The sequence below is a fragment of the Papio anubis genome, chromosome 12 (genome assembly GCF_008728515.1).
Source record: "Papio anubis isolate 15944 chromosome 12, Panubis1.0, whole genome shotgun sequence".
NCBI classification, from domain to species: Eukaryota; Metazoa; Chordata; class Mammalia; order Primates; family Cercopithecidae; genus Papio; species Papio anubis.
Genome location: NC_044987.1, coordinates 13,054,423 through 13,075,999, shown reverse-complemented (window position 1 = coordinate 13,075,999; position 21,577 = coordinate 13,054,423). Strand labels below are relative to the sequence as shown.

The 21,577-nt window shown below is 42.6% G+C and overlaps 1 protein-coding gene across 7 annotated transcripts in view; it reads left to right on the top strand.

Annotated features, from left to right (window-relative positions):
* The window catches only part of SORL1 (sortilin related receptor 1), a 179,571-nt gene that overhangs the window by 32,060 nt on the left and 125,934 nt on the right, over positions 1-21,577 (top strand). For all 7 annotated transcript variants that reach the window (XR_002517258.2, XM_021926639.2, XM_021926638.2 and 4 more), the window contains 3 exons: positions 2,988-3,149; positions 5,335-5,402; positions 12,095-12,275. Coding sequence is in view for 6 of the 7 variants with exons in the window: in XM_021926639.2 (XP_021782331.1) it covers positions 2,988-3,149; positions 5,335-5,402; positions 12,095-12,275 (411 nt within the window). In the remaining variant the exon portion in view is untranslated. The remainder of the gene's footprint in view (positions 1-2,987; positions 3,150-5,334; positions 5,403-12,094; positions 12,276-21,577) is intronic.

Genomic DNA, 21,577 nt, shown 5'->3' with positions numbered 1-21,577 from the left:
AGATTTAAAAGTCAGGCCATGCTTGTTCTTTTGTTTTTGAGACGGGGTCTCACTCCATCACTCGGGCTGGAGTGCAGTGGTATGATCTCGGCTCATTGCAACCTCTGCCTCCCAGGTTTAAGCGATTCTTGTGCCTCAGCCTCCTGAGTAGCTGAAATTTCAGGTGCACACCACCATGCCCAGCTATTTTTTTGTATTTTTAGTAGAGATGGGGTTTTGCCATGTTGGCCAGGCTAGTCTCAAATCCCTGACCTGAAGTGATCCACCCACCTTGGCCTCCCAAAGTGGTGGGATTACAGGCGTGAGCCACCCCGCCCGGCCCCCTGCTTGTTCTTAAGGGTGGTAGTTGAAGCTTTTTGAAAGGATAAGCCAAGGTTAGCAGCAAAGGATAGAAGAAGAATGAGGTTACATGAGCGTAGGGAGTGGGGAGGACAAAGGAGCCAGCAGAGGAGAATGAAGGCCTGAGACGATCAGGGGCTGGGGTTGGAGAGGTGAAATGAGAGGGTGCTGTGGATTAGGAGAAAAGGCACGCAAATGAGTTAAATAGTACAAGGTAAGATCTATGAATGAAGTTCAGGAAATGTTGCCTTTTTGTTAGAAGAAGAAATGTTAAGAGGTGGGATGTGAACAAGTCAGATATTGATGTCAATGCTGCCTAGTCCTGCGTCACCTTGGGCAGTAAACCACTCTCAGTCTCAGTGTCCTCATTATTAAGAGAGTGTATAACAGTAATATCCAAAGCACTGAGTCACTGTGAACCCTGAATGAGATAAGGCATGCCAAACTTTTAGCTCAGTGCCTGACACATAGTAAGTGCTCTTGAAAATGTTTAGCTATTACCATGGACAATAATACATTCTGTGACTGGGTGCATGATTTTTAGATTCTCCAATGTGAGGCTGCAGGAAGCCATGGAACAGATTTCTGGGGAAATCTTTTCAAACTGAGAATGCTTCCTTCTCCAATAACCTAGGTGGTTTGGGAGCGGAAAGATGGACTACGTTATTTCTGGGGAATACTTTTATGCCAAAATTATGATGATCCTCTTAGGATCATAATTGTTTTTTATAACATTGGATTTTCTTGTAGGTTTTGCTTTTAAAACATTTACTACCTTTTCCAGTTCAATTTAATGAGGCTTCTACAGAGTTTAGAGATTTACCTGAGATGCTGGGGAGGAAACATGACGAGCGTAAATCCACAAAATATGTCCCTGGGAAGTTTATGGTCTGGATTTGGGGAGAGAGTGCAAATGAAAAGGAGTGAGAGCATCTGAAAGCCGTATGAGACAAGTGCAAAGTGCTGGTCCACACAGAGGCTGTGGCGCTGAAAGGCTTCAGAGCTGGAGATTGATCTGGGTCAGGTGGAGTCCATTAGAGAAAGTGTCCTTGGGCTTATCCTGCAGGATTGCTTGACTTCTAGGATGTCAATGACTGGCTGTGGGTAGAACTAGGTCCCTGTTGCTCTGGTTTCTGATTCATAATCTCCTGAGCCTTCCTCATTCTTCCAGGAGCAGGGACTGGCCTCCGGGTCTTGCCAGGTGTGCACGCGAGGCCTTACATCATCTGTGCTTCCCAGCCTTGTTTTCCATTTATTTCTCTCAGGCCCTCAGGACTGTCGTCTGGGTGCAGTGGCTCCTGCCTGTAATCCCAGCACTTTAGGAGGCAGAGGCAGACTGATGGCTTGAGCTCAGGAGTTTGAGACCAGCCTGGGCAACATGGCGAGACTCTGTTTCTTAAAAAAAAAAAAATACGAAAACTTAGCTGGGTGTGATGGCACACACCTGTAGTCCCAACTACCTGGGGGGTTGAGGTGGGATGATCGGAGCCCGGGGAGGTCAAGGCTGCACTGAGCCATGATTGCGCCACTGCACTCCAGCCTGGGCAACAGAGTGAGACCTTGTCTCAGAAAAACAAGACTCTCCTCAAACCCATGCTGTATCTCTTTTCCCTGTTTGTGCCTAAACCCACGCCACCCTAGACCTGGAATGTTCTTTCCCTGTGGGTGTCTCGCCTGCCCTTCGAGGCCCATCTCGTCCATGAATCATTTCTCATCTCTCGGCCTGGACTGGTACTCATAGGACTCTGGTCATGGCTTCTCATTCAGCCTCACTTTCTCTGGACTGATGGTTAGCCCTGGACATGTCTGTCTCCCATGTCAGATTTCGGGCTACTTGAGGGAAGGCTTCTCGGGTTTTTGTGGCAGCTCCTGAGTGTCTGGTCCGTGGTGGGAATGCAGCACACATGCTAGGTTGAATTGCCTGGATCCTTCTCCCCAGGGAACTCTTTCATTTCAGCCGCAGCCACTGTCCAGCCTAACTTGTTCAGATTCACTCATCCATGCAGAAGCTAAGTAAGGTGAGGCCCCTGCTCACCAGAGGCACTTCCTGCTCTGCCCCAGAGTGAGCCTGCCAGCCACGGTGGCAGCCTGGTCCCCGGAGCTGCCGGTCACCTGGCATAACAGCAAGAAGGAGAAGCTTATCTTCTAAGATGGAAGTGATTTTAGTGCTTTTCCTGGAAAGCCATGTCCCATAACTGCTTGGAGGATGCAGGGAGACTCAGCCATCCCATCTGTGTTTAGCCAATCTGAAAAGTAGGGCTTCTCTGTCCCAGATGCCAGTGACTACCCTCTGATTGTGACTGAGTGACCCGCTAGGGAGTGGGAATTGCTAATTCCATTGAAAGGAAAAAACAGAAAGGTTTGACCAGCTTCATTACCTGGTTAAACAAACCCACCTTGTAGCTTCATCCCAGTCCATCTCCAGGCCGCCTCTTTCGTTAAGCCTTGTTTGGACTGTACCGGTGTCTTTTCATTGCCAAGAGGTGGGGAGAAAGCCATTGTGGAAGCCCTGGAAGGCCATGGTGCCTTCTTGGTGCAGGTTGGCCCCTGCACATGTGTGTACTCGCGTGGACTCGTACGTGGTTTAGGGGAGTGTTGGGCAGCTCTGGACAGAGCCTGCTCTGAAACTTACCTGTTTTCCCTTGCAGTACATCTTTGCAGACGCTTATGCCCAGTACCTCTGGATCACGTTTGACTTCTGCAACACTCTCCAAGGCTTTTCCATCCCATTTCGGGCGGCTGATCTCCTCCTACACAGTAAGGCCTCCAACCTTCTCTTGGGCTTCGACAGGTCCCACCCCAACAAGCAGGTAAGAGAGCTTTCGGAACCCAGTTGCACGGGGCTCTTCTAGTTTTCTCCTCTGCCTGTGTGATTGTGTGTCCTTTGAGTGACGTCGCCTCCTGCCTGTCCCTCCTTCTGTCTCAGGCCTAGCCTTTGTAGCTACTATTTCCCTTACCAGGGCTCAAGAAAAATATCTCCTCCTGGCGCTCTCAGTCGGTAGCGCAGCCAGCCATCAGCACCCAGCACTTGGCAGACCCCGTGGGTTAAACGTCATGCCCTTCTCCATGCAGTTGCACCTTGGTTAGCTCTTGGGGTAAATCGAGGCTTTGGAATTTAATCAGAGAGAGAGCCAGGTAGAGAAAGCTGAAATCTGAGCTCTTCTGGGACCTCTTGTTGAATTTCTGTTCTGCTTTCCCCGTCCTCCACCTTAAACACTGCTTTTGCCTCCCATTTATTTGAAGTTACCACTAACAGTAATAGTCTTCCTTTGAGTGCGTGCATGTGTATCATATAAATGTGTGTATTTTCCTCCTTCAACCCAGGTTTGATGGAAATCCGAGAGATGAGGAAAGAGCCTCAGTAAGATTTGTATCTCAAGGTTGCAACTTGCCAAGTCAAGGATATTGGTTTGGCAAAAATCTGTGAAACTTGTAGATCCTGTATGATTGGATTTACAGTGAGCCTTGAATGTTTTTGCTCAGAGAAACCTTGGAACATTTCTTTGCAGGTTGTTTAACCAAAACACAGATCTGTTTACCTTTGCTTGCCTTAGGGAGTAACCTAAGTATGGGCTGGGTCAGTTTACCAGTGGAGGGGGAATTATCGTTTTTTTGGGTCTCATGCTTCTTTTTTTTTTTTTTTTTGAGATGGAGTCTCGCTGTGTCGCCTAGGCTGGAGTGCAGTGGCCAGATCTCAGCTCACTGCAAGCTCCGCCTCCCAGGTTTACGCCATTCTCCTGCCTCAGCCTTCTGAGTAGCTGGGACTACAGACGCCCGCCACCTCGCCCGGCTAGTTTTTTGTATTTTTTAGTAGAGACGGGGTTTCACTGTGTTAACCAGGATGGTCTCGATCTCCTGACCTCGTGATCCGCCCGTCTCGGCCTCCCAAAGTGCTGGGATTACAGGGCGTGAGCCACGGCGCCCGGCCCGGGTCTCGTGCCTCTTAATACATGGTTCCTAGGGCCGGAGGAACCCTCAGATTCCATCTGTGGAAGTTGAAGGGCTTTGGCAAAGATCAGCGTGTTAATTCCTCGTTGCCACAGCCGCGTATTCAGCTGGTTCCCCGCGGGGCTCTGTACTTAGCTGGTGTCCTCTGCATTCATCTTTAATTACCAGGGTCCATTACTGTTTTTTTCTTCCTTTTCTTTTTTGTGTTAAAATACTCATAATGTAAAATTTACTGTCTTGACCCTTTTAAGCATGCAGTTTAGTGATATTGAGTACATTCATATTGTTTTGCAGCCATCACCTCCATCCATCTCTAGAACACTTTTCATCTTGCAAGACTGAAACTCTAAAACCATTAAATAATACCTCTCTGCCCCCAGCCCCTGGCAACCACCATTCTACTTTCTGTCTCTATGCTTTTGCCTACTCTAGGTACCTCCTAAGTGGAATTATATACTATTTTTGTCCCTTTGTGATGGACTTATTTCACTTAGCAGAATGTCCTTAAGATTAATCCATATTGTAGCATGTGTCAGGTTTTTTTGCTTTTTAATGCTGAATAATATTCCATTGTATGCATAGACCACATTTTGCTTATTTGCTCATCCCTCATGGACGCTTGGATTGCTTCCACATTTTAGCTGTCGTGAATGCTGCTGTCTGTGAAAGGGTTTTAAGGACACTGTTTCTTCGGTGAAAAGTGCTGAGTATAATCAACCTTTTGTTTTTACCATTACCTAGAGGCTAGTCTTGAGTGAAATATAACTTTTGGTAATCCATAAATAGAAGGCAAGTCCTACTCATTTTTCCTTCCAGTTGCTATTGAGAGAAGAACACATATGTACATAGTTGTCTTTCCTTTCTTGCCCTTGTTTGCTTTTGGAGCAACTGAGCTGGCTTTGGCAGTCCCAGTGCCTGCCTTCACAGAGAGCGTGTCATGGAAGGTGGGATTTCAGCGGGTGTTTGATGGTGATGCCATTCAGGTTGTATTATACATGCCTCTTGCATCATACATGCTTCTTGCATCATGACCACTTGTCTTTGCAGCTGTGGAAGTCAGATGACTTTGGCCAGACCTGGATCATGATTCAGGAACATGTCAAGTCCTTTTCTTGGTAAGTTGTGTCATCTAAGAAATTTTGATGTACATGACCTCCTTTCTCCAGTTCTAGCTCCTTCATGGTGGACAAACCTGCCCTCACCTGAAATGTCAAGCGTTTGTTCAGGAAATACGTTTTTCCAGATCTGAGAATTAGAGCTGCAAGTACAGTGATCTCACTGGGGGAGAGAGTGGGGAAGAGGAGAAAGTAAGGTTGTTTATGAGAGGAGTGGTAGAGCTTTTGCATTTTTCAGTCTGTCAGGGAACCCAGGGGAATCTTGAGGCCCTTGCATGTTTGTAGAGTTTCATTTTTAGAGCATCATATTAGAAGTGGGAGTTTTTTCTCTATATAAAATTTATGCATTTCGCTGGGCACAGTGGCTCACGCCTGTAGTCCCAGCACTTTGGGAGGCCAAGGTGGGCAGAGCACCTGAGGTTGGGAGTTCAAGACCTGCCTGTCCAACATGGTCAAACCCTGTCTCTACTGAAAATACAAAAATTAGCTGAGCATGGTGGTATGCACCTATAATCCCAGGTACTTGGGAGGCTGAGGCAAGAAAACCGCTTCAACCTGGGAGGCAGAGGTTGCAGTGAGCCGAGATCACATTGCTGCACTTTAGCCTGGGCGATGCAGTAAGACTCTGTCTCAAAAAAACAAAACAAAATTCTTCATTTGTTCATAACATTTACTTGAATGTCTGTTAAATATAAAACCTACTAGATGCTTAAGGGTATAAGAAGTTGAATAATTTATGGATATAGTTATTAAGGAGAGGTAAGGAAAGACATTTCAGGTACATAACACACATCGTGAAAGGGACACAGAGGTAACAGACATCACGTGAGAAGCTAGAGAGAGGACTTATCCTTCCATATGGGAGGATCATAGACAGCTTTGTAGAGGAGCTTGCCCTTGATCCAGGATGTGTACAACAGGTAGGATGTACCTGTGTGGAGGTGTGGAGGATAGGAATTCCAGGCAGAGGAACAAAGTGGCCAAAGGCACAAGGATGAGCCAATATAGTGCTTGGATAGAGAACATGAACTCTTAATATTGGGTGACGTTTTGAAAGGGAAGCTGGTATTAGAATCTGCATTGCTTCATAAAGGAATTTGGGCTCCCTTCTGAAAGCAATGGGATACCACTGTAGATTTTTGAGAAGAGGAGTGAAATAAACAGGCTGTACTTCAAGAAGTACTTGTTCTAGAACTAAATAGTAATATACTTATTGTAATTTACCATGACAGTGATAAAGTAGTACAGGATCGTGAATTATCTGAATTTGTACGTGTGTAGGCAAATGTGTAGGACAGATTTCTGGGAGTGGGTATGCTGGGTCAGTGGGTTTATCTAACAGCTGTCCGTTTACTCACATGGATGACTGATGGATATTGCAAACTTGACATCTCCCAAATTGACTCTTGATCTTCACCACCCCGAATCAACACCACCCATAATTTTTCTCATTTGCTTAGGCTGAAATCTTTGGCGTCATTGTTGATTTCACATTTGTTTTATGCTTTACATTCATTCTATCAGGAAATCCTATTGGCTCCACCTTTAATATATATCTAGAATCTTCTACTCAGGTACCACTTTTACTGCAAGCCTCCAGTATCATTGCTCCTTAGTCTCCCAACTAGTCTTTCTGCTTTTACTCTTGTTTTTCTACCATTAATTCTCAGCATGTGGTTGGTTTGAGTCTATTCAAACAAATTAGATCATTCTGTTCCTCTGCTTTGAACCCTTAAATGCTTCGTCATTTCTCTCTGATTAAATATCAGATACCTTCTTACCACAGGGAACAGGATGTTTGCAATTGCTGTTTTCTCTGCCTAAAATACTCCCACCCAAGATACACTATACTGCGTACTCCCTTACCTCATTCCAGTCTTTGCTCAAATAACATCTTCTAAATGAAGCCCACCTCATTTATGCCCACCTTAGGATCCTATTTAAAATTGCACCTGGCCAGGCGCGGTGGCTCACGCATGTAATCCCAGCACCCTGGGAGGCTGAGTTGGGTGGACCATTTGAGGTTAAGAGTTCGAGACCAGCCTGGCCAACATGATGAAACCCCGTCTCCACTAAAAACACAAAAATTTGCTGAGCATGGTGGCAGGTGCCTGTAGTCCCAGCTACTCAGGAGGCTGAGGCAGGGGAATCACTTGAACCTGCTAGGTGGAGGTTGCAGTGAGCCGAGATTGCGCCACTGCACTCCAGTCTGGGCAACAGACCAAGATGCTGTCTCAATAAACGAATGAATGAATGAATGAATGAATGAATAAAAATAAAATTGCACCTACTCCCCCATTACTCCCAGTCTCCTATACTGTATTCTGTTCTGTTTTGCAGAGCACTTTACCACATTCTAATACACTATTATTATGGTTATTATTTGTCTTTCTCTCTTCAATAGAGTGGAAACTCCCCAAGGGCAAGGATTTTTGTAAGTTTTGTGCACTGATATATCCCGGTGAATAAATCCTTAAACTTGTAGCTTTGGGAGAGATTGCCAGATTTGCTATAGAAAGTGTCAAGTTTGCCCTCATCTCAACAATATACCATAGTGTCTCCCTCCACAGCCAGTGTGTTAGGGAAGAAATATTATCTCTGTGGTTTTAATTTGCATTTTCCTTATTAAGAGTTAGAACATCTTTAAATCTGCTTAAGGGTCCTTTTTTTTTTTTTTTTTTTTTTTTTTGAAACAGTGTCTCGCTCTATTGCCCAGGCTGGAGAGCAGTGGTGCGTTCTTGGCTCACTGCAACCTCCGCCTCCAGGGTTCAAGCAATTATCTGCCTCAGCTTCCCGGGTAGCTGGAATTACAGGTGCCTGCCACCATGCCTGGCTAATTTTATTTATTTTTATTTTATATTTTTTTAGTGAGAGTCTCACTTTGTTACCCAGGCTGGAGTGCAGTGACAGTATCATAGCTTACAGCAGCTTCAAACTCCCGGGCTCAAGTGATCCTCCCACCTCAGCCTCTTATGTAGCTAGGACTACAGGCATGTGCAGCCATGCCTAGCTAATTTTTAAATTTTTCTGTAGAAAGGAGGTCTCCCTGTGTTTCCCAGGCTGATTGCAAACGCCTGGCCTCAAGCAGTCCTCCCACCTTGGCCTTCCAAAGTGCTGGGATTGTGGTTTATTTATTTATTTGTTTGTTTGTGTAAGTATGACCAGGCTGGAGTGTAGTAGTGTGATCTTGGCTCACAGCAACCTCTGCCTCCCAGATTCAAGCGATTCTCCTGTCTCACTCTCCCGAGAAGCTGGGATTACAGGTGCCCACCACCATGCCTGGCTAATTTTTGTATTTTTAGTAGAGACGAAGTTTCACCATGTTGGCCAGGCTGGTCTCAAACTCCCAACCTCAGGTGATCTGCCCACCTCGGCCTCCCAAAGTGCTGGGATTACAGGTGTGAGCCACTGTGCCTGGCTTCATGCCCCTTTTCTATTTGATTATTAGTATTTTCATTATTGATTTCAAGGAGCTCTTTATGTATTTGAGATTAGCCCTTTGGCTGTAATATGAGATAGATTGTATGTGTGTGTATTTATATTTCTATCTCCTAGTTTTTCATGTGTTTTTAGATTTTTACTAGTAATTTTAGTCCTCATTACGTGTAATGGTCCCAGAAGATGTAGATACTGCCTTTCTTTTAGTTCTCCATGTAAAGCGAAATGTCTTTTAGTTGGTATTGCTTCCTTAGTAATAGAGGATGGTAAAGATGGAGCTGGCATGTTGAGGAGCCTTACAGCTGACCATCGTCAGACACCCATAGATTCTTGTTTATGTTTCCACAGAGGGTAGCTGTTTCTGACCCTTTTGCTATTTTCCTTGAGCAGAAGTTGTGGGATCTTAGTGAAATTATAACCACAGTCTCATCCAAGGACACCCTGTGCTCAAGGAAAACCATTAGAACTTTCTTTTGCTTGATTTGAATTTTAAGGGGAAAAATTGTTCTTTTATCTGTTTAAGAAACTATAAGAGGGCAAACCAGCAGAATTACTAGATAAGGGAACATACAATTTAGAAATTTTAATATACAGATATCTTGGGAGAAAGGACTGGTTTATCTCATTTAAGCTAATGACATGTCGGTTAGGGGATTTTAGGCTATTTAGGGGATTTTTCCCCTTAGGTTTCCCCATAGTAAGTTAAAGTGTAATCTAGTCTGTCAGAATAATGACATACATTTGTTCAACAATGCTTGGCAAGTTGGGAGCAGCAGGAGTGGGAAAGCTAATAATTTACATGGTCGGGAGCTGGAGATTGGCCGGACAGAACAGTGGAAGACCTGGAGGGGAGCTGAGGGGACTAAAGATACCCTGTGGAGTATCATTGAGGGATTTCAGGTGAGGCCAGGTGAGGCTGGTGACTGCTCAGAGGTAGAGCAAGGAGTGGAATTTCTCAATGAGGGCAAAGACAATAGAAAGTAGGTGTCAGTGAGCGTAAGACACTGGAAGTCTAAGTGATTGCAAAGTATAAGAACTTGTAGGTGGAGCAGCTTGCAGAAATGGGAGGTCCAAATATGGATTATGGAAGAAAATTGGGATGAAAGTCATAGTTCTTTCTATCTCTAGGTGTTGGCTGCTGCTTTTGGCTAGGAAGGAATAATAGAGGTGAGCTGGGTCTCAAAATAGCTCAATAAAGGTTCCTTCCTCTGCTGTTTTAAAAATACCAAGCAGCCTCATTTTAATTTGCATATCCTCTGGCTAGAGGAAGTACTTTAATCAGTACTTCTAATTGTGGAAAAGAAGAGAACATGCCACCACCCGCCCACACATGCACACAGAGGATCTGATAGTGAAGAATAGTTTTCTCCCACACTAGGACCAAGGCTGCTGGTTTCTTCGTTGCCCTAAGAATCCAGATTGTAGGGCAAAACTCAAGTCTTGCTCTCATTGTAAAAAGAAGCTCTTTTTTCTTTGTTTTTTTGAGGCAGGGTGTTGCTCTGTTGTCCAGGCTAGAGTGCAGTGGCACAATCATGACTTACTCAGCCTCAAACTTCCAGGCTTCAATCCACCCACCTCAGCCTCCTGAGTAGCTGGGGCTTCAGGTGTGTGCCAATGTGCCTGGCTATTTTTAAATTTATGTTTTATAGAGGTGGAGTCTCACTATGTTGCCCAGGCTGGTCTCGAACTCTTGGGTTCAAATGGTCTCCCTCCCTACCCTGGCCTCAGCCTCCCAAAGTGTTGGGATTACAGGTGTGACCCACTGCACCTGGCAAAAGAGGCTCTTGTTTCTCTGCTTCTTATCTTCCTTTGTGGGAGGGGTAGGGGAGAATATGCTCTTGACGGTGTATCTCTGAAGGAATTTTAACACAATTACCTTCATTATTCTGAGAGCCATCATGCATATGGAACTGTATAAGGGCAATTACCTAACTGAGGCCTTCTGCCTTTCCTTGAGTCATCACTCTGTATTCTTACTACAAGACTATCTTCCCGACTTTTCCATTTATTTTTTCCATTTGCTGAATGGTTCCTATGGCCTTGGTGTTCTTGAGAATGTTAGGAGACCTGGAGCAGATGAGTTGTCCTCTGAGCTACCGTGTGGGGCTTCTTTGGGGAACACTGGCTCAGAAGTTCTTCTCCAAGGTAGTTTGGCCTGGTCATTCTATGTTTTCGTTTTGGATTAGCTTCTCGAATTGCCCCACAGATCCCATGCAAAAAGTATCTCTTCAGCTAGGAGTACTATAGTGTGAAAAGAAATCTCAGACATGGTTTTCCAAGGCATCTATACTGTGTCTAGGAAGCTCAGACATATACATAATGGTGAACAATAAAATACAGTGTCTAAGAGGCATTACTGCGTAAAGGAATAAGACTGATTCTAAAAAATGGCCCAACTAAAGGGGTTTTGTACCTTCGTCTGGAGTTCAAACTCATGTGAAAGGCTGGGAATTGGGTGCTGCGGAGCGATGTTTTGCTAGTGTTGGGAGAAGAGAGGACAGCACTGAGGAAGGCTTCCTGGAAGATGAAGACTGGAACTGGATGACAGAGGAGAGTAGGAATTGGATGGGGGGATCAGAGTGTGTGCGGAGGGCATCTCTTCGTGGGAGTGTGGTGTTCGCAAAAGCACAGAGGGAGAAAGGCGTCCTCCTTTTCTGAAGGACATCAAGGAGATCAGTATGTGCGAGAAAGAGTTTGTGGAAGAGCCTCATGGGAGACGAAATGCACAGGCAGCTCCAGATTGCCTAGATCGGTGACATTGGCAGGGGACAGGGCAGAGAGAGGGCAGCGTCCCTTGGAAGGATCAGGCTCAGAGGTTGATAGTGTGGTTTCTCCAGTAATGTTCTTCAGAGGATGTAGCACCTTGGGAAAACTCTCCTTCGTTCCTCTGAGATGCATAACTTGAGACCAGAAACTTGCTTATAGCTTCAAGCAGTCCCTTGCTTATTAATTTTGAAAAATTTTATCTTGTACTACTACTTTTTGCCCTTCCCAAGCAGGGCAGGGTTGCCTTGAGCAAAACCCAGGATGCTTTGAAAACAACAGAAAACACTTTACAAATGGCAATTTTGTCCCCTCTATCCTGAGTCAAGGAGTAACCACAGGGATATGTTTGAGGCACGGAGAGTATCATCTGTAGGTCACACCATGGTAGGCCTAAATTCTAGTTGATTTTCCTCATTGCAAAGCCTCCATACTTCTAGTAATTAAATGTGCAAATGATAACAACCTTTTTTTTTTTTTTTTTCTGCCAGGGGAATTGATCCCTATGACAAACCAAATACCATCTACATTGAACGACATGAACCCTCTGGCTACTCCACCGTTTTCCGAAGTACAGATTTCTTCCAGTCTCGGGAAAACCAGGAAGTGATCCTTGAGGAAGTGCGAGATTTTCAGCTTCGGGACAAGTACATGTTTGCTACAAAGGTGGTGGTAAGTTGAATGCACTAAAGAATAAACTACTTTTGAGTTTCCTTTGTGACGTTTGGCATTCTGTGATTAAATAGGTGAGTTTGCATACACAGGAACCGGAAGGATGTGCTTGGGACAGATTGACTGAAGGATTCTCAACATTGACGACATTGACGAACATTCCCAAAGGGCTTGGCAGGTGCTAGGAAGTCAGAGGAGTGGAGAGGCCTAGGACAAACACTCGAAGTGGCTCTAGGCTCTAGGAATTTGGTTGTTTCCTGGTAGCCAAGCATTCTTGACAAAGACTATTGCTTTGAAATCCCTATGAAAAGAGCAAAGAATGGAGGGGGGGAGGGTGGTTCAGTGGTTTCTTTCCTTTAATCCCACTGCCTGATTTCCTTTAAATTTAGGCTGATTTCTTTGAGATTTTTCAACACATGTTAATTTACATGGCTAATAGGATGTGTAGTCATTGGCTAGTGGGAGTTAATGCTCTAAGAAAAGCAGTAATTAAGCTTCCAGCTGTAAGTAGCTTAACTCTCAGCCTCTGGGAAGATCTTCCCCTTGATTTGATGTCTTGGAGCCAGATGCTGAAATGGCGGGCTTGCTCGTTTAAAACCAGAGTTGATTACTTAACAGGACTTGTCTTGAAACTGTATTGAGTTCAGTCTTTATCACCCTAGTTGTAAAGGAAATAACCAGGTCCAGTCGAGGGCAGGTGGGGCTCTTATTTCTGGGAGGCTACTAGCTTGCTTTCCTGATGGTGCCCTTCCCTTGTTGACTCAGGCTTTGTTGAAGGCCTTTGCTAACTGGGAGGTTGCTGTATTGTCTGTCACTGTTAACCTTAGAGACTGAAATCAGACGCAGTGTTTTCCTTCAGGTTCCCATTTACTTCTATAATTGGTAGTAGGCAAGGTGGAAGTAGGTCAACCTTCTTGGTAGGATTTTAGGGTCAAGAGAGGACCTCCCCAGCAGGAAAAGCAGGGAGTAAGGACAGAATGAGAAGAGAGATGTGGGTGGCTAAAGGCTAGAGGCATTTTCAGTTACACACCTTGCAAAATGTTCTGAAAAACCATTAGCCTATGGCAGTTTTTCTTGTCGGGCCATTTGCATTGATCCACAGACATCGGTTCACTGCCTTCCTGCTTTGCCTGTCTCTTTCTCTATCTTTCTCTTAGACACACATGCACAAATATGTACAGCAGCCCAGAAACATAAGCATCCTTGAATGACTTTGGGCAGGGATGGGATGATGGGAACACACAGATGAGAAATCAGGCCCAAGCACTGGTGTCTTGTGACATCAGTTGGACAGTCTTGAGTTTTCAGTATGGTCTAAAACCTTGTCTTCAGTTCTCCAGGGTTTATAGGCCTTTTCTGCCTTGGTACCTTGGGCCTGGAGTTATTGTATGATTTTAATTCTGAACGCTAAAATACATTGGCTGACTGCCTGGTTTGTCCTCCTTTTTGTGTGAACCAGGGCAGGATGGATAGCTGTTGTGCATGTCTCTTAACCGGGTTATTCCTAGGTGTCACGGCCGAGAGTTTAAGTTATATCCCAGCTGGGCCGGGCATGGTGGCTCATGCCTGTAATCCCAGCACTTTGGGAGGCCAAGGTGGGTGGATCATTTGAGGTCAGTAGTTCGAGACGAGCCTGGTCAACATGGTGAAACCCCATCTCTACTAAAAATACAAAAATTAGGCTGGTGTGGTGGCACGTGCTTGTAATCCCAGCTACTCGGAAGGCTGAGGCAGGAGAATTGCTTGAAGTCGGGAGGTGGAGGCTGCAGTGAGCCAAGATCATGCCATTGCCCTCCAATCTGAGCAACAGAGCAAGACTCCATCTCAAAAAAAAAAGAAAAAAGAAAAAAAGTTATATTCCAGCTGGAGCTTTCTGTGCCCTCCATTCCAATCTAACAGCTATGTCTGTTCTCCAGATGTATCTGGTTTACAGAGTGCCTGTGGTGAGTTTTTAATTAAACCTAGCCAGTGGTAAGATTAGGGGTCGTGTTTGTTTCGATCTCACTAATACAGTACCCAGTGCCTTGCACAATGTTTGGTACGCAGCAGATGCGCAATGGAGTTGAACGAATGCCATGTTTGCCCACAAAATTTAAAAAGTAGTCAATTTTTAGAAATGCGGTGGGAGAGGTATTAAATTTTTGGTACTTTTATAGGCAATTCTTAACTCTCTATATGGCTTATTTATTTATATGCTGTTGGTGGCGCAACTGTAGTTATGTGTTGGCTCCTCCTCCTGCACATGGATGAACCAACAGAGTCCAAGGTCAGTGGTGTTAGCAAGAGGATGTAGGTAAGATGAGTTGGGCCACCACTGAGAGGTGTTTCCCAAATTGTGGTCTTAGGAGTAGCCACGTCAGCATCAGGCAAGGACAGTTGTTACAAGTGCAGATTGCAGGGCTCAAATGCACTTTTCCCCAGAGCATCTCAAGGTCGTCTAAGAATCACCAGTTTGAGAAACTCTGCCCTGAGCCTTCTACAGGCAGATCCTTCAAATGACAGAGTTGTACTACTGTCTAGGGAATATTTCTCAAGGGATGGATTGATGAGAAAAGAAACACAACTGGCTGTGGACAGCACGTAAAATATGTGCTTTCCTCCTTTTTATTACATCAGACTGCTAAACCGCAAGGATAAACAAAGTTGGCCTTGGTCAGATAATCCCCTCCCAGCAGGAGTGTTGAAACCTGCAAGTGTAACTTTTTATCTGGGATTTGCCTAGTTCTAAGGCTGCCTGAGCTTGGGGAATTCCAGCTGGCTTTAGTGCTAAATGAATTCAGATCAAATTGGGAAAATCAAAGAACTGATTTTAAAACTACAGAAAGTTGGTTTTGTGTGATTAACTCTTTTGCTTCCTTCCAGCACCGTGAATAATTACAGTCCTTTGCAAGTTACTGTTTCAGCCCCCTGGCTCCGGGACTGGAGCTGGTGTCCAGGTCTTCAGAACCTCCTGGTACCCTGTTGGCCTTGCTCTGGCTTTGTAATGTGCTTTGTATTTGTTGCCCTTAAGCTGTCTAGTTTAATTTTTATTCCTTGCTTTTTGACATAAATTTCACTTATTTGTCTTCATAGTCTACATCAAAATGATAGGACCATTAAAGAAACAATGACGTTCCTCTGTGATTTGTTAATTTGGTAGTACACAACTGTGAGACTCTTTCAGTAGATAACAGTAATTTCTGAAAAGCTTGAGGTGGGTCAGGGTTAGCTACTCCCCTACAACCTCACTACCAGATTAAGATTATCATGCAAGCCAGACTCAGATATTTCTGGCACAAATGTGTATCAGTACGCAAAGACATGATCTGTGGACTTGAAGTCTCTTCTGTGTCCTTACAGGTGATGCAGCCACCCATGCCTTGCATGCTGCACACGTTATGTTCTAGAGTGGATGCTAGGAAACTGTGGCCCACCACCTGTTTTTGTAAATGAAGTTTTACTGGGACACAGCCATAGTCATTGCTTATGTGTGGTCTAAGGTTGCTTTCATACTGCAGTGGTAGAGTTGCATAGTTAACTGTACAGAAGCAGTATGGCTCCAAAGCCGAAAATACCTATTATCTGGACCTTTACAGATAGTTGTCTGACTACCTGTAGTTGCTGACTATGCTGCTAGTTGTCTGTTACCCCTTCAGTTGGCATCAGGTAACTGGAATCGCATTGTTTTGACAAGTCCCAGGCATTATCCCAAAAAGTATAGGTTATGGGCCTCTCTCAATTGTTATGCCCTGTTAATGACAGGATGGTATCTTTAGAATATTATGCCCAATTCAAGTATTTTGATGTCATGTCGATCTCCCAAGTGAAAGCCCATGTATATTTTCATGATTCTGACCAAGCAACCACCAATTTCACTATTGAAAACCAATTTTCAACCTTAAGCTAATTTAGTCTCTAATGTTGATCAGAGGTAACAGAAGAGTTTAGTAACTGCTGCAAGATGTTGTGGCCTTCTAGATGAGAAATCAGCTGACAAAACTGTGCTGTGAATTATAGGATAACTGACCCAAATCAAATTACTTACATATTATTTTAACTATGTTACTTAAATGTATGCAAATATAAAGCTACGTATAAGCACCTAATGCTTATAACTCTCATACACGATCAATAAAACCCAAACATTTACTGATTAAAAATAAAACTATAATACCAATACATTTAAAATTAATATTTGTTACAACTGTGTTCAGATACAATTCACATTCTACAAAATTTAACCTTTTTAAGTGTACAATTCAGTGGTTTTTAGTATATTCATAAAGTTGTGCAATGCTCATCATTACCTAATTCCAAATATTTTTATCACCCCACAGAAGAAACCACATACCCATTACCATTACTTCCCTTTTCCTCCCTGATGCTGGTAATCACTAATCTAGTATCTTTACGGCTTTGCTTATCTTGGGCATTTTATATAACAGAAATCATACAATTTGTGACTGTATTAGTTCATTTTCACACTGCTATAAAGAAATGCCCTAGACTGGGTTATTTATAAAGAAAAGGAGGTTTAATAGACTCACAGTTCCACATGGCTGGAGAGGCCTCACAATCAAGGCAGAAGGTGAAGGAGGAGCAAAGGCGTGGCTTACATGGCAGCAGGCAAGAGAGCGAGCGTGTGCAGGGGAACTGCCCTTTATAAAACCGTCAGATCTCGTGAGACTTATTCACTATGTTGAGAACAGCACAGGAGAACCCACCCCCATGATTCAGTTACCTCCCACCAGGTCCCTCCCATGACACGTGGAGATTATGGGGGAGCTACAATTCAAGATGAGATTTGGGTGGGGACATAGCCAAATTATATCAGTGACATTTTGTGACTGGTTTCTTTCACAGTATAATGTTTTCAAGTTTCATTTATATTGTAGCATGTATAATTACTTTAACCATTTTTAATGGCTGACTAGTATTTGCAATGAATATAACATATTTTATTTATCCATCTATTAGTTGGTGGCCATTTGGCTTGTGTCTACTATTTCACTGTTACAAACAGTGCTGCTGTGAATGTTCCTGTGCAAGTTTGTGTGTGAACTTATGGTTTTAATTCTGTTGGGTTTATACCTGGGAGTAACTACTGGGTAACTCTGGGTCATGTGGCAATTCTTTTTTTTGTTTTGTTTTTCGGGACAGAGTCTCGCTGTGTCACCCAGGCTGGAGTTCAGTGGCACGATCTCCGCTCACTGCAAACTCCCCGGGTTCACGCTATTCTCCTGCCTCAGCCTCCGAGTAGCTGGGACTACAGGTGCCTGCTGCCATGCCTGGCTAATTTTTTGTATTTTTTAGTAGAGATGGGGTTTCATCATGTTAGCCAGGGTGGTCTCGATCTCCTGACTTTGTGATCCGCCCACCTTGGCCTCCCAAAGTGCTAGGATTACAAGCATGAGCCACTGTGCCCAGCTGATAATTCTGTTTAACTTTTTGAGAATCGGTCAAGTGGTTTTCCAAAACTATTGTACCATTTTATATTCCCACCAGAAATGTATTAGGGTGTAGTTTTCCCATATCCTTGTCAACATTTGTTACTGTTTTTTGGATGATAGCCATCCCAGTTAAGTGTGAAGTGGTATCTAATGGTTTTAATTTGAATTCCTGATGGCTAAGGATGTTGAACATATGTTGAACATCTTTTCATGTGGCTGTTGGCCATTTGTATGTCTTTCTTGGACAGATGTCTGTTCAAGTCCTTTGTTCCGTTTTTAAATTGGGTTCTTTTTTGTTCTTGAGTTATAGTAGTTCTTTTTTCTATATATTCTTTATATATAAGTTACATGATTTGCAAATCTTTTCTGCCTTTCCATGGTTTATCTTTTTACTTTCTTTTCTTTTTCAGCACTAAAGTTTTTATTTTTATTTTTTTGAGTTGGGGGTCTTACTCTGTCACCCAGGCTGGAGTGCAGTGGAGCAATCATGGCTCACTGCAGCCGTGATCTTCGTGTGCTCAAGCAGTCCTCCTACCTCAGCCTCCTGAGTAGCTGGGACCACAGGCATGTGCCACCATACGTGTTAATTTTTTTATTTTTTGTAAAGATGGGGTTTCATCAAGTTGCCCAGGCTGGTCTCAAACTCCTGGGCTCAAGCAATCCTCCTACCTTGGCCTCCCAAATTGTTGGGATTACAGGCACGAGCCACCATACCCAGCCTTGTTTTTAATTTTGATGAAGTTCAATTTATCCATTTTTTTTGTTGCCTGTTCTGTTGTTATATCCAAGAAACTATTGCCTAATCTGAGGTCATGAAGATATGCTTCCTTTTCCTTTAAGAGTTATGTAGTTTTAGCTCTTCAGTCTATGATTCATTTCATTTTCAATTAATTTTTGTATCTAGTGTGAAGTAGTTATTTACCTTCATTCTTTTGTATGTGGATAACCAGTTGTCCCAGCACCATTTGTTGAAAAGGCTATACTTTTCCCTTGGTACCTTGGTTGAAAATTAATTTCTCATAAATATGAGAATGTATTTCTGGACTCCTTCTCTCTCTGTCTCTTTTTTTTTTTTTTTTTTTAAACAGTTTTGCTGTCACCTAGGCTGGAATGTAGTGGCATGGTCATGGCTCACTGCAACTTTGAACTCACAAGCCCAATGGTCCTCCCGCCCCAGCTTCCTGAGTAGCTGCAACTACAGGCATGCACCACTGAGCCTGGCTAAGTTTTTGAAGGGACAGGGTCTCACTATGTTGCCCAGGCCACTACACTTGGCCTGTTTCTGGACTCTGAGTTCTGTTCCGTTAATCTATATGTCTATCCCTATGCCAACATCACACTGTCTTGATTACTGTAGTTTTGTAATAAGTTTTGAATGTGGTAAATTAGAACTCTCCAACTTTGTTCTTTTTTCAAGATTGTATTGGCTATTCTTTCAACGTGTGTTTAAGATCAGCTTGTCAATTTTTTGCTAAAACAACAACAACAACAAAAAACCGCAGATGGGATTTTGATAGAGATTGATCTACAGATTCAACACAATTTGGAGAGTATTACCATCTCAATATATTATGTCTTCCAATGCATGGACAAAGGATATTCTTCCATTTATTTAGGTTTTCTTTAATTTCTTTCAACTGGATTTTCTGGTTTTCAGTGTAAAAGTCCTGGACTTCTTTAGTTAAAAACTTCTCCTGGCGGGGCACGGTGGCTCACACCTGTAATTTCAGCACTTTAGTTCGAGACCAGCCTGGCCAATATGGTGAAACCCTATCTCTACTAAAAATACAAAAATTAGCTGGGCGTGGTGGGGTGCACCTGTAGTCCCAGCTACTCAGGAGGCTGAGGCAGAAGAATTGCTTGAACCCAGGAGACAGATATTGCAGTGAGTTGGGATCGTGCCACTGTACTCCAGCCTGGGTGACAGAGTGAGGCTCCATCTCAAAAAAAAAAAGTTTCCTAAGTATCCTTTTTGGCTCCATTGTAAATGATTCTTTTCTTTATTTCATTTTCAGATTGTTCATTGCTAGTATGTAGAAACATGATTGATTTTTGTATTGGTGATCTTATATTCTCCAACCTTGCTGAACTTTATTAGTTCTAACTTTTTTGGTGTGTGGATTCCTTAGGATAATTCCTTAGGTCTGCTAAAAGAGACAACATCATCCTTTAATTCTTCCTTTCCAGTCTGGAGGCCTTTTGTTTGTTTATTTTTTTGCCTAACTGCATTGGCTAGAACCTCTAGTAAAATGTTGACTAGGAGTGGAGAGAGTAGGCATCCTTGTCTTATTCCTGATCTTAGGGGAAATGCATTCAGTCTTATACCATTCAGTATGATTTTTAACTGTGGGGTTTTTCTAGACGCCCTTTACCAATTTGAGAAAGGTTCCCTTCTATTCCTAGGTTGTTGAGTGTTTTCATCATGGAAAAAGTCTGGGATTTTGTCAGTGCTTTTTCTGTGTCAGTTGTGATGTCGTATGTTTCTTTTTTTCCTCCTTTAGTCTATTAACATTGAATATTACACTGATGGATCTTTCTCATATGCTAAACCAATGCACATTTTTGGAATGAATCCCACATGCTCTTGGTTTATAATCATTTTTATCCTGTAATTTGTTTGGCAGAATTTACCATCTTTGTGGGAAGTTTTCTGGTTACTAATTCAATCTTTTTAGTTTTTAAAATTTATCTTTGGTTCAGTTTCAGCGGTTTGTATCTTTCTAGTAATTTGTTCATTTCTTCTAGGTTATTTAATTTTCAATTATTCATAGTATTTATACTGATTTTCTTTTTTTTATTTCTGTGAGATTGTTGATGTTTCTTATTTCTTTCCTAATTTTAATAATTTGAGTCTTCTTTTCTTGGCAAGTCTAGCTTGTAGTCTAGTTTATTAAATTTTGTTAATCTTTTCAAAGAATCAGTATATTATTTGAGTAATTTTCTTTATTCTTTTTCTCTTCTGTATTTCATTTATTCCTACTTGAATCTTTGTATTTCTTTCATTGTGCTTGCTTTGGGCTTAGTTTGCCCTTATGTTTCTACATTCTTAAGGTGGATAGTCAGGTTATTGATTTGATATTTTTCTTCTTTTTTAATATAAGTGATTATGGGTATACATTTTTCTCTAATCACTGCTTTAGCTGCATTTCATATGCTTATGGTTTCATTTTCCTTCATCTTAAAGTATTTTCTAATGACTCTTGTGATTCCTTTTGACCCACTGATGATTTTTGAATGTGTTGTTTAATTTCAATATATTTGTGAATTTCCTTGTCTTTTTGGTTTCTCATTTTATTCCATTATGATCACAGAATGTACTTTATATGGTTTCAGTTCTTTTTAAATGTATTGAGGCTTATTTTAATACTTAACATCTGTTATCCTTGAGAATGTGGCTGAACATGTGAAACGAAAGATGTGCTTTGAGAAGAATGTGTATTCTGCTGTTGTTGGGTATTATGTTCTAGAAATGTTTATTAAATCTACTTGGTTGATGGTGATGTTCAGTTTATCTTTTTCCTTTTCTGCTTTGTTCTATATTGAAGATGGGAAAATATTTAACTGTTGAAATCTCTAACTGTTATCATCTTGAATTATTTATTTCTCCCTTCAATTGTGGCAGTTTTCCCTCATGTGCTTTGGAGTTCTGTTGTTAGGTGCATATATGTTTATGATTGTTAATTCTTCTAGATTGACACTTTTATCATTATTAAATGTCCTTCCTTGTCTCTAGTAACTATTTTTTGTCTTAAATTCTATTGTGACTATTATTATAGCTATTCTTTTCTTCTGGGTACAGTTAACATGGTGTATTAGTCCGTTTTCGTGCTGCTAATAAAGACATACCCAACACTGGGCAATTTACAAAAAAGG